The sequence below is a fragment of the Arachis hypogaea genome, chromosome 9, assembly GCF_003086295.3.
Source record: "Arachis hypogaea cultivar Tifrunner chromosome 9, arahy.Tifrunner.gnm2.J5K5, whole genome shotgun sequence".
In the NCBI taxonomy this organism is placed as follows: domain Eukaryota; kingdom Viridiplantae; phylum Streptophyta; class Magnoliopsida; order Fabales; family Fabaceae; genus Arachis; species Arachis hypogaea.
This window is the reverse complement of record NC_092044.1, coordinates 87,498,319-87,511,370: the sequence shown is the minus strand read 5'-3', so window position 1 is coordinate 87,511,370 and position 13,052 is coordinate 87,498,319. Positions and strand designations below refer to the sequence as shown.

The window sequence follows — 13,052 nt, the reverse complement described above, 5'->3', positions numbered from 1 at the left end:
ATATATTTAATAATTTATTAAAAAAATAATATTAATATAACGAATAAAAAAATAAATTTAAAAAATATTATTTAAAAAATAATAAGAACAAATAAATTCTTAATCAATTTAAATTTAGAGACAATTAAATATTTGTCTATTTTTAAATTTAATACGTTAGCATTTTTTGTTCAAAGTTGATGAAAAAATATCTATAAAAATTACTTTAAGTGATTAAATTAAAAGACAAAAACTAGAATAGATCGATTTTATTTTAAAAGATCGGATTATAATTCTAAAAAATAGATAAAGACGGGATTGGTAATTCCTCTGGCATAGCCGGGCGTGTTGTATTGTTCCGTTAAGGCGTTCGGCACTTCGGCAGAAGGCTTAATAAGAATAAGTATGAAACAATGGAACACACTAATGCCACTGCTGTCCCTGGGAATTCTCGTCTCCCCAACAAGAACACACAACACCCAATTTTGAATCCCATTCCTTAATATTATTCTCAATCATCCCCCTTTCTCTTCTGCTTCTGCTTCCGCTTCCATTTTTCAATTTCATGCTGATCTCTTTCGTACTCTTTCTGCTCCGGATCTCTCGCGTACCCCAGGTTGTCATCTACTCTTTCTTTCTTTCTTTCTTCGGTCAAACACATTTTGACTTCCTTTGACTTCTCTCCTTTCCTTTTATGTCTTTTTTTTTCCTTTTCAATTTTTTTCTCGGTTATATATTCTGTGACATATGGTGTCCTATCTTTTTTAATTAGTCTCTTTTTTTTTCATTTGGGGAAAAAAAACTGCAAGATTTTGTGATGATAGGAATAGACTCTGTTTGTTTCGTTACTTGAGGGTGTGTTACTAATTTCTTTCTAAAGTGCTTTCTTTTTGCTCTCGACATTTATCTACTATGCATGTTGAACCGCCTCGAAGAAATTATTAATCATGTATGATTGCTGTTCTCTTTCGTGTTTCTTGTCTTCTTTGTTTGATGTCGTGATGGAGTAAAAAGAAGAAAAAAAATAGTAAATTTGAGTAATGATTCATTTTTGTGAGCTTATTAGATTTTTGCATCTGGTAGTATCTAATTAGGAAACACTGTTGTGTATTCACAGTTCCAAGGATTTTGTGATGATGGATTTAAAAACAAAGAGGAGAACTATTACAGACAATGGTGATGGAGGGGATGATTTAGTCCTTGCTAATTTGATTGCAAATGGGGATGAGGTAGGTCCTCTTGTCAGGCTCGCCTTTGAAACAGGGCGGCCACAAGGGCTCCTTCACCAGCTGAGTTATGTGGTTAAGAAAAAAGAAGCTGAGATCGAGGAGCTGTGCAAAACCCACTACGAGGATTTCATCCTTGCGGTTGATGAGCTTCGAGGTGTGTTGGTTGATGCAGAGGAGCTAAAGGGCGAGCTGCAAAGCGACAATTTGAAGTTGCAGCAGGTTGGCAGCACCCTTCTAGTGAAGCTTGAGGAGCTTCTTGAGTCTTATTCTGTTAAGAAGAATCTGACCGAAGCTATAAAAATGTCAAAGAAATGTATGGAGGTGTTGGAGGTATGTGTCAAGTGTAACAGTCACATTTCTCAAGGCCAGTTTTATCTTGCATTGAAATATGTCAACTTGCTTGAGAAAAGTTACTTGCAGGATATTCCTGTAGACTCTCTCAAAATGGTCATTAAGAAGAGAATTCCGATAATAAAATTGCACATTGAGAAGAAAGTATGCAATCAGGTTAATGAATGGATGGTTCACATAAGGAGTTCTGCTAAAACTATAGGGCAAACGGCTATTGGTCGTACTGCAACTGTTCGTCAGAGGGACATGGAAATGCTGGAACAGCAGAGGATGGCCGAGGAGCAGAATGTTTCGGGAGTAGGGGATCTAGCTTATACTTTGGATGTAGAAGATATTGAAGAAGATTCCAACTTCAAGTTTGATCTTTCACCTCTCTATCGTGCTTATCATATTCATGATCATCTGGGTATCAGAGCGCGGTTTTGTGAATATTACTACACTAATAGACTGTTACAATTGAATTCAGACCTGGAGTTATCTATGGCACAACCTTTTGTTGAATCATACCAGACATATTTTGCTCAAATAGCCGGATTCTTTATAGTGGAGGATAGAGTCCTGAGAACGACTGGGGGGCTTCTGACAGTTGATCAGGTTGACACAATGTGGGAGACAGCTGTGACTAAAATGACATCTGTGTTGGAGGAAAAGTTCTCCCTTATGGACTCTGCCACTCATCTTCTCCTAGTGAAGGATTACGTCGTTCTCTTTGGGTTTACTCTCAGACAATGTGGACGTGAGATCGGCACACTTCTTGATATGCTCGATAGCAACCATGACAAATACCACCTTCTTCTTTTGGAAGAATGTCGGAAACAATTTGTTGATGGTCTGGACAATGACTCATATGAGCAACTGGTGATAAAGAAGGAAACTGACTATGAGAGTAGTGTTTTGTCGTTTAATCTTCAGACTTCAGACATCATGCCTTCTTTTCCATATGCTGCACCGTTCTCCTCCATGGTACCCGATGCTTGTCGCATTGTAAGATCCTTTATCAAAGGCTCTGTTGATTACTTGTCTGATTGTACGCATACAAATCTCTTTGATGTTGTGAGGAACTATTTGGATAAGTTCCTGATTGATGTATTGAATGGAACATTACTCAATACTATCAACAGTGGCAAGATAAGTGTACCTCACGCCATGCAGATTGCTGCAAATATAGCTGTTCTTGAAAGAGCTTGCGATTTTTTCCTTCGTCATGCGGCTCAACTGTGTGGCATCCCATTCCAATCAGTTGAAAGGCTTCAAGCTACTTTGACATCAAAGTTGGTCCTGAAGACGACAAGAGAAGCAGCTTATATTGCTGTGCAGAGTTTGGTAGACTCCAAAATTGACGAGTTTATGTCTCTTAGTGAAAGAGTCAATTGGACTTCTGAGGAGACAAATCAGAATGGGAATGGCTACATGAATGAAGCTATCAATTACCTCGAGTATGTTCTATCCACCGCGCAGCAAATTCTATCCATGGATGCTATGTACAAAGTTGGGGTTGGTGCTTTTGAGCATATTTCCAATTCCATTGTGGCTGCTTTCTCTAGTGATGCCGTCAAAAGGTTTAATGCAAACGCAGTCATGAACATAGAGAATGACCTCCAGATCATAGAGAATTTTGCAGAAGAAAAGTTCTATTCTCTTGGTTTAGGTGAAATTTACGCTGAAGCTAGTTTTAAGAGCTGCTTGATTGAAGCACGGCAATTGATTAATCTTTTGCTAAGTAGTCAACCAGAGAACTTCATGAACCCTGATGTGAGGGAGAAGAGTTACTATGCACTGGATTATAAGAAGGTGGCTGCTATTTGTGACAAATTCAAAGATTCTCCAGATAGAATCTTTGGGAGCCTTTCAAGTAAAAATGCAAAGCAAAGTGCTAGAAAGAAATCACTAGATGTGCTCAAAAAGAGGCTTAAGGATTTCAACTGAATGATTTCATTGCAGGTAGTAGGGCATATTTGAAGTGTTTCGTCTTGTTATGGATGTTTAACTTCAGGTTGATGTACTAGTTTTTCTATATTGTTCGACAAGATTGTTTGGAAATCTTGGAAATGAATTCATTCTAGAAATCGAATTCCATTCTTTCAAAGTACCCAAAATTAAATCTGGTCAAATAAAGGTCTAATTTGCTATAGTAACTCAGTGAATTAAAGTGAAGAATATATATGCTAAAAATGCCATTAAACCATAATGAATGAATTTGTTCTAGGTGAGTTTGTTGTCTTAATGAAGGGCAAAATAGTTGAAATAAAAAACAACTCATTTTTCATATATGTGATCTATTGATTTATTCCAAGGACATTTTAAATCATAGCTAAATGAAATTGTCAAGAACCAGGGCTTGCTCAATATAAATCATATGGGATTTACCTAAATTATATATACTTTTGTAGAGTATGTTAAGCATCAATTTGTCTGGTTTGAAGTTAATTTACTTTGCATTTGAGCATTTAAGGATCTATTTTCTAATGCAATAATTCAAAGTCTATATCTGAGTTTTATGGGACTTAATTAATAAGAATCTGGCCTAAGCTTTGCTTATGCCATAAGGTACTTCAATTTCAATTCGATTTTAATCTCCTCCATTACAAGTTTAAATTGTTAAACAAAATTTATTCTGAATTGTGGAGTACCACATACAAGAATGCTGGATCATAACCAAATCACTACCAACTAATGACCCTTTATTTAATTCTTCCTAGTTTATTCTTTTAACTATATCAAAGCCTAAGCCTTATAACATTAAACTACAATGGGTTGTTCTCCTTCAAGCTCAGATATGACTATCAATGAATCAGTCAATGCAAGAAAGAGAGGTTCAGACTTTGGAATTGGATTGATCACCTGAAAAATGGGAAAGCTTATGAGTGTGTTTATATATATTGGATGCCAAAATGAATTATTCAGAACAGAATAAATGTGAATTCACATCATTGGCATACCTTTCTGTCATTTTTTACATAACCTATGGCTACTTCTCTCCTTAAATGAGCTCTCTCAGAAAGCTCTGAAAATGATGGTTTCTCTCCTTCTTTCATGTAAAGGCCAATATCCTGTAAAACAATAAAAAATAAATAAAAAAAGAGACAATGATAAAGCTCCACAGAGGAATTAAGCCCAAAATGGTCCCTGAGATTAGCCGCTTGCACTAAAAAGGTGCCCGAGATCCCAATTGCACCATAAACGTCCATGAAATTGAAAAAATTGTACCACATTAGTCTTCCACTCCCTTTTTGTCGAGTTACTCCGTGCGCCGTGGGTGATCTGGCACATCCTTTCCATGTTGGATTATAGACAAAACAATGTCGCTTCAGTTTTGGCACTAAATGCTTGATGAAATGACGCCGTTTAACCTTAATGGCCATACATTTGTTGTGGGGAATAAGACATTTTGTGGTATATTAAGGTGAAATGGCATTGTTTCATCAAGCATTTGGTGCCAAATCTAAAGTGACGTCGTTTTGTTTAGTCTAGCATGGAAGGTTATGTGTCAGATCACTTACAGCATGACAAGTATCTCGATGGAAAGAGAGTAGGGACCAACATGGTGCAATCTTTTCAATCTCAGGGACCTTTGTGGTGCAATTGGAATCTTATGGACTTTTTGGTGTAAGCGGGCAATCTCAGAGACCACTTTAGGATATAACTCCTCCAAAGAGCTACACTGAATGGACATTGATCTACATTGATCTAATTTCAAGGCCATATACTGCAATAGGGCAAGTAACATGTTTAGTTGATCACGTTTACATTTCTCAAGAATTGTATAATCAAAGGAATAGAGTGCTGAAATTATTTATATGATAAAACCCTCGTACATATTACTAGGAGACTAATCATTTTGATACACTTTCAGTATATAGAGTTTTATGCAATTAATCAATTATTTAGCAGCATGTTTAATTTGAGATACTTTGCTGAGAGCCAAACACTTCTAATGATATAACCTAACATGATTGCATGTAAACATCAAAATTTTATCCAATTATTATTAACCCTTTTGGTGGATGAATGCATATTACCTTTACATATATTTCGTCGCCTTCTGCATTTAGAATGTCTTTCCAAACTTCGTTCAATTCACTGTTCTCGGCCACTGTTTTACGAGTTCAAATACTTACTACGTTAACATTGACACAGCGAAGGAAGCAAAAGAAGCAAAGCTCAAGAAATAAGAGAACAAAAGAGTGTATAACCTTGAGCTGTTACAAGGCTCATCACTTCTTCTGCAGCAATATAGGCCATCGATGGTTTGATTCTATTAATCTGCAGCCAAATTTTTACATTATTACGAATTAAGGGATAATTAAGAAAGTTAAAATAAAATCAAAATATTAAGAGAATTACTTGCTTTCCCAATTTGGAATCAACAATTTCTGCAACTAGATTTTGGACCTATAAAAAAGAGCCAAATTAATCCAAACATATATAGATACTCTTTAAACTAAAAAGAACTAATTGTTGAACATTTTGAATTCAAACTATAGGATAAAGTAAGTGTAAAATACCAACCTTAACCCCAAGTTTGTTGCAGATATTTTCTGCAAGTAGGAGAGAATATGCAGATTGCTTATCAGCCTTTGATGGCTCTCCAAGAAGCCAGTCTCTGTCTGATATGACGGCGACCGAGAGAGGAATATCTTCATTCTTCAAAGAATTCTGAATATTCAAAATGGTCCCCTCTAAAGTGGCATAATCCATTGGATTTCCAATCTATAAATGTAACCAAAGCAATGATTACATGATTATACCAAATGCAGGAACCAACATAAATTCGAATAAATTAGTTGACAGCTTGAGATGATACCCTATGCGAAACTCGGACATTCTTGAGTTTGCTGTGACCAGTAATGTTATTTGTCCTGCTCATTCTTTCGTTTAATGGTGCATCTGATAATACTTCCTGCAACATTGTTATTGTTTATCAGAAATTACACTCTCACAAGAGTTTATATATCATCGAAATGATTCCACCATATGTAGGAACATACCAAAACACTACCAGGACCAAGATAGTTATCATACTCTTGAAGCATTTCTACTGCATCAGGTCGCCACCCAAGTAAAAGAATACATTCTTTAGGTCCTAGACTCCAATCTGATGCCTTAATGATTATCACCAAAGAAAGTTAGCATTTCATACAATCCACATGGTATGACACTAATCTGACATGTCGACACAGAATAGAAGTAACATACCTTGGAACCTGATCTATTTGGACGTTTTACAACATTAGCTTGTCTTAATTTACTCAACTCCATCGCATGACGCACATCCTTTTCGTGTACTTCCTTGTTATGGATTCCATCTTTTCCTTCTTGCCCATATGTGGTTACAAATTTTGGATTTTTAGTACCCTCAAGGGATCCAATGAACAATATCTAGCAAGGAAAGCTGAGTGATATGAGAGAGTATGCTTGCAAGCCTTAACAATTCATCAATGCCATAAAAGGAGAATCTAAATGAATACGCATCAACCTGAGCACAATGTTATAAACTACTTCAGAAAGCCAAATCAAAGACATGAATAGTCTATCCAAAATTCAAATTGAACTAGCATAGTAGATAATACAACAATCACATGATGCCAACAAGGCCCTTGGTTTCTTCTTCAAAGAAAGCCTATGTTATCACTATCGTAGATTTTCCCTTGTCCCTATTGTTCATAAAAGATGAGCTTTTTAAGTTAAGAGTGGATACACCCTTACCTTAACTAGCTTCCTAAAGGTAAACCAAGTTATCATCTTAAATTGTTTTCAATTGGAAATGAGTTAATCTGCAGGCATGGGATTCTAGTTATAATTGCCAATCTTTTTTTATCATAAAAAATTCTAAAACACTGCACCAATACCAGTCATTTTGTATATAGCCATCTAAACCTGGCACTCTTCACAAAATCCAAGACAGAAAGGTAGACAGGACAGATGAGATATAATTAATTTGAAATCAAACTGAGTTATGGTTAGTTGACATACTTTGTCAGTTTTCTGCAGAATTTCACCATCATTTGGGTGGAAAAATATCCTCCCACTACGATAAAGACCGCACACAACAGCCTGAAACAACATTAACGTAAAGATCACTAATGTGAAGTATGTAATATAAATGGATCCTTTGGTAAAAAAGAACTACGTTTGAAGAAAATAGTTACCTCTTGAAATCCACGTCTTATTTGCCTATATGTCATTCCTTCTAGATTAGGCAAGCTGCAAAGATTGAATACATTTTCTGCATGTGGAAATCTAGAAGTTAGAATTCAGAGGTGATTTTAGGTCATGAAGAAAATTCATAAAAGTTTAACATGATTTCAAATATTAGAGAAAGCATCTTAGTTTACTACTCTAATTTAATGTCTCACTGACTAAACAGCAAAGTGAAAATCATACTAGAATTTGGAGCTAGACCTGTCATTTTGAAATTATCTCCTACTTTGGTAGAGATGAAACATATAAAATAGCATTTTAAGAAGATATATCAAATAAATGACCAAGAGACTTTACAAACACAACATGTATAACATATAGAGCGCATGAGTGTAGTACTTCGATAATTTAGCAGGTGCCTGTAGATCTTTATAAGCCCTTTCTGCCGAGAGCACTGAACAAATAATTTGGATGCGACATTTTCTACCGGTGCTACATTCAATCCTGAGATTGACTTCAGCAATTCACATGTACTGGAACCTGAAACCTGCATTCGATAATTGAGAATCTGTTAGAAAAAGTTTTATTCTCGGCACTTTTTGTCCGGTTTCACTAAAGATACTCATAAAAACGATACCTCGACTATGGTGGGGATAGAATCCATCTTTGGAATTGGTTGAAGGGCTAATACAGAAAGAAATGCATCTGTGTCAACTTCATACCTAATATATGTAAGGATATGATATTATAAACTTCATTAAAGTGAAATTTAGCATGCAACAGAAGTCAAATTATGCAGAAATTTGTGCTACTAAAACAACTCAAACTATCGGTGTGAGAACTATGATGCCAGTAATTGGCCTACATTCAACAAATAGAGAAGTCAAAGAAAAAAAACTCTCCAACCATCACGACAAATGGTTAGCAGTTAAGTATTTTTGCGAGAGAACTTGAATCTAAACATGCATTTCACTACTTGTGCTCTTACCGATCCCCTTTTGTTGGCAGTATGATTATTGCACGTGCCTTATTCGCAGCTGCTCTCTCAAATGATTTTGTTAAACTGAGGCTACAACTGTAAGTCCAGAAATTTCAAATAAGCATGAAAGAAAGTAAGTTCAAACCTCAAATGTATCAGTAAAATACAAACATTAGCCATGCATGCAGAAAGATGTATGATTAAATAGGCAAAGGACTATGCATTTTATCTCTTTTTAATGCATATTTCTACAAAATTAAGTAAACCTTCATTTGTATTTTTCTTGTTGAATTTGATCACATTACACATTCTATCTTTTATTCTCTAAATAGAACCTTCTCCAAAATAACCAAAGGAAAGCAAGTAATTAATGCAAAATATGTTCCCATGATTAAAAGAAGGAAATTACCAAGCAATGATACCTCTTGGTAAGCACATCGATGTGATTTAAATCTTTTGCGATATTTTCAGCTATCCGATCCATCTGTTTTCTTGGAAGATCGGACATAAGAAGAATTCTCTGCTTCCTGCATAGAAATGAAAAGACATATTACAAAAGCCATCAAGCAGAGTGGAAGAAAAGGGAAATAGGCAACTACCTTGTCTGAACCATTTACCTAGCTGTAGCTGTGCCTAAGCGGACAGCGTATTCATGGTACTTATTTAGCTGCTTTAATATGAATGGTAGATGACTATTCATCCCACAAATAATGATATGATCAGTCTCTAGAACTTGTATTTGTGCCCCCTCCCTGAGTTTTTGCATATTATTCTGATTGGAAGACTTATAATTAGCAACATGCATTAAGAAACATTACTTGATGAATGCTTACGGCTTCGGATCTTACCCTAAATTGTTCAGTCATTGTACTTAGCAGGCGAGAGTAAAACAATATACCCCATATTGCAAGAAGAAATCCAATGATACGCTCAATGCGTGTTGATTGCTGAAGACCAAGAAAATGCATGCTATTTAGTCAACATAAAATGCTTACAAACAAAATTTAGAATAAGATTTATGTACCCTTAAATGAGTAGATGAAGAACAAAGACAAGCCCATGCTTCCCAGAAGCAATCTTCCAGAGATTGTTTACTACCCCTGGGTAATTGAATATTAACCAGATCAGTAAACACATATAATCAAATAAAAAAGTATATATTCTCCTCACTGGTGTGCCTAAAAATTCTCCTGATTCAAAATATCAATCACATACATTCAGTCGTCCTTTGATGCCGTGTAAATTACAACTCAACCGATGTGAGTGAAATATTGAATTAGGAGAATCAGTAAGTAAATTATTAGGAGACTACATCAAGACTCGCCTAGAGAGTGGATAATTCCATTTCGAAAGTGAATTTGATTACCGGAACTTGAAAAAAAGGAGACCACCAATGACAACAAATGAGAAGCATGCTACAAGGAGCACCACAAAGAACCTGAAAGAGCAAACTGATTCATTCAGATAACAAGGAGCTTAAATTTCGCGTAGCAGGAAAGATTTTGGAAAATAAACAAGATCCATTGATTTAAATCATTGCATAAACACAACCAAGTTAGACACTTTTTACTGGAAGTATTCAGATAAATTTTCTGTTACCCTTCTTGGCCTCTAACAAGTGACCTTCCTGGTTGCAAATAATTACCATTTGTTTAGATAACCAAAATACTAAAGGTGCATGCTGTTGCCATTCAGCAATAAGATTATGCATATAGCAAATTTTTGCCTTGTAGCCATGAATTGTCAAGAAATTCATGCTATATTGATAGAACCATCTTGTAGCAATATAAATAACACGAAAACTATTGAGGAAAGCTTAAAATCTATCTTAATAAATAGCATATAAAAAGGTTCTTGGCCCAAAATGAAGGGGATTAAAGCATTGACTTACGTGGCAACATTTCTCTCAAGTTGGATGTTAAATAAGTACAACAGCCGTGCTAAGCTCCATCGAAGATCTTCAAAAGAAGGCAAGGACACATCTAATTTAAGAGGCTTAGGTTTATTCAAGGGATTAGAAATACATGCAAGAGGCAACCTTGTTGCACTAAGAGTCCGAAGCACATCTGGAAGTAATGCTCGGACAACTTTTATTATCGGATTAAAACTTCCCTTATGCATCAATCTCAACAAGAAGTATAGCGACATAGACCTTATCATGTCTTTATGCTGTGGACCCTGCAGCTAAAAACAATGTCTTGAAAGATTTAGTAAAAAGATCCTGTGAAGTTTAACAACTCAAATCCTGTTAATACACTCATAGACAGCAGGTTTCAGCATAAAACAACCATGTTCTTTAAAGAAAAAGAATCTCAACAGAACAAGTTCCCAAGGGACCACAATATTAACACAAATATGTATTTCTTACCTGAGAACTAGTATTACTTTTCTCTGTTGAAATGAACTGAGTAGCCAATTTTTCTAGCACATTTTTGGAAGTGGTAGAATTGGACATAACTTCTGACCTGTGAGAATCAGCCTCCCATCTCCCTACACGGATTTCATCAATTCGACTTTTAGTATTAGGAATGAACAATCCAACAAAATGTTGTACCACAGGACAATGAAAGAATAGTATACAATACAAACATCATAATTAATCAGGAAGACCAATAAATTATCAAACCATATGCAATGACATTTTCACAGATATGTTGTGGGGCGCTGATAAGAAACACGTAAATAAAAAAAATAAGCATAGAATTCTAACTCAGAATCCAAGGGAATTTGATGGCTTACTGGCCTTGCTCCCAAGTCTTATGCCTCCTCATAAATAAGTGTACTCTTATTTTTCTATCACTCAAGACACTAAATCATGGTTCCCCCCACGCCCAACAAACCCCTCTTTTTTTTTATAAAATGCAGGAACTCAGTAACTGACAAGTTTAAGATGTTATAAGCTCAAACAAAACAAACATTATCAGCTCTCTTGATAATGACTGAACAGAGGAAAAATTCTCTTGATAATGACTTAACAGAGAAAAACTATTGTTGTTTTCTCTTGACTCAAGAAACTCACCTTTATGTTGTACTATTAGAGTATGTGCATTCAATACCGAAGATTCGATGCATCTGAGGTGCCAGGGCAAAAACCACCTGCAAAGGCATTGCCAGAAATTAAATAGAGAATTTTCCAAATAAGGTACTAAATTAAAATCCAGTGTACTGAAGTGTTATTAGCAAAACTTGAATGCAAATCCATTCGGTCAAACATTAAAGTATTAATTATTATAAGCAGCATGAATTGCTATGTAACTGAACCATCTCCATGGAATTCTCTTCATGAGCTTGTGTTATCATCTTCAACAAACATCAACTCCCGCATCAACAGGAACCGAAATTCAACCCAAGGGGTTGATGTCATGGCTAAAATAATTTGTACTTAATTTTTTAACCACTCATTTTTTTTAAACCTTGAGTTAGCAGCAAGCGGAGTTAATTCCCATAAGATTAAAAAAAAAAAAAAGCCTTAAAGTCAAGTCAATGCCAATACAAGATTCAGGACATTATTACCATACAAAACTAATGATTAAAGATAGAAAGTTTAATATTTATACACCAAAACTAACTGTTTTACACTTTAGATTACCATTCAAATGATGAGTATAAAAGGTGATTACTTTTGCTTACATGAGAATACAAGATATGATAATTGTGTATAGATTTTAACTCCGGATAGATATAAAACTATTCAAAGTTGAGTGAATATCCCCAAAATAAAAAAGAAAGTTTAGCTACACATCTGGGGTAGTAAGGTAAGTGAATAAGGTAATTCCGAATCTCAATGCAAACAAAATGTCCATTGTTTATGATCATTGGCTATACAAATTGAGAAGCGTAGAAGTCAACGGAGTAATCCAGAATCTCTAACACTAAGACAGAAGGTAGTAAAACCAGAAATCTAATACGAATTTTGAAAGGAACAACAACATAAAGAACATGAACATGAATAGCAATAGTATACCTCGTACCCTTGACGGCTGATGAGAAGTGGTGGGAATGGGTTGGAAAGCGGGAAGAAGAGAGAATCCATGGCTGAGAGGTATGGCTATGCAAGTGAGGGAGAATCATAGCTCCTTCTCTCTACGCTGATCTGAGAATGGTGATTATTCTCGTACAGCATTTAATGTTGTAGATGTTGGAAGAGAGAAGCATGATGATGAAGAAGCAGAAGCACAAGGAAATGACGTGGCAATTATCGACTAAATAAATAAATAAATGGCAAAAATATGGAAGCATGGACAATCGCTTTCTAGATTTGTAACATCTTTACATTGACATAAAGCCATAAAGGTTAAAGGTGTTTGTTTGATGGTGGACCTATTGATTTGGTACCATCACACTTGCTTCTAGTATGTTATTGGGATTGGAGT

The 13,052-nt window shown here is 35.4% G+C and overlaps 2 protein-coding genes across 5 annotated transcripts; one reads left to right on the top strand and one right to left on the bottom strand.

The window, feature by feature from the left end:
- The first annotated feature begins 263 nt into the window (after positions 1 to 263).
- Positions 264 to 3,645, top strand: LOC112711175 (exocyst complex component SEC15A). The gene is made up of 2 exons (XM_025763780.3): positions 264 to 595; positions 1,097 to 3,645. Exon 2 carries the CDS (start codon positions 1,113 to 1,115, stop codon positions 3,483 to 3,485), a length of 2,373 nt encoding a protein of 790 aa, XP_025619565.1. The 5' UTR covers positions 264 to 595; positions 1,097 to 1,112; the 3' UTR covers positions 3,486 to 3,645.
- Positions 3,646 to 4,067: 422 nt separating this feature from the next.
- LOC112711173 (putative ion channel POLLUX-like 2) lies at positions 4,068 to 13,052 on the bottom strand. 4 transcript variants are annotated; one of them, XR_003157323.3, is made up of 23 exons: positions 12,644 to 13,009; positions 11,699 to 11,775; positions 11,048 to 11,169; positions 10,571 to 10,863; positions 10,046 to 10,117; positions 9,704 to 9,779; positions 9,528 to 9,626; positions 9,297 to 9,451; positions 9,102 to 9,206; positions 8,689 to 8,775; positions 8,338 to 8,422; positions 8,100 to 8,247; positions 7,709 to 7,785; positions 7,533 to 7,613; positions 6,756 to 6,938; positions 6,548 to 6,661; positions 6,364 to 6,459; positions 6,069 to 6,269; positions 5,908 to 5,951; positions 5,753 to 5,822; positions 5,579 to 5,652; positions 4,499 to 4,609; positions 4,068 to 4,400 (listed from the first exon to the last, which is right to left on the bottom strand). XR_003157323.3 is itself a non-coding variant. In XM_025763779.3 (23 exons), exons 1-23 carry the CDS (start codon positions 12,710 to 12,712, stop codon positions 4,299 to 4,301), a joined length of 2,538 nt encoding a protein of 845 aa, XP_025619564.1. In that variant the 5' UTR covers positions 12,713 to 13,052; the 3' UTR covers positions 4,068 to 4,298. The 4 variants fall into 4 exon arrangements, 3 of the variants coding, with proteins under 3 accessions (XP_025619564.1, XP_025619562.1, XP_025619563.1); XM_025763779.3 differs by having other exon boundaries at positions 5,904 to 5,951; positions 12,651 to 13,052; XM_025763777.3 differs by having other exon boundaries at positions 5,904 to 5,951.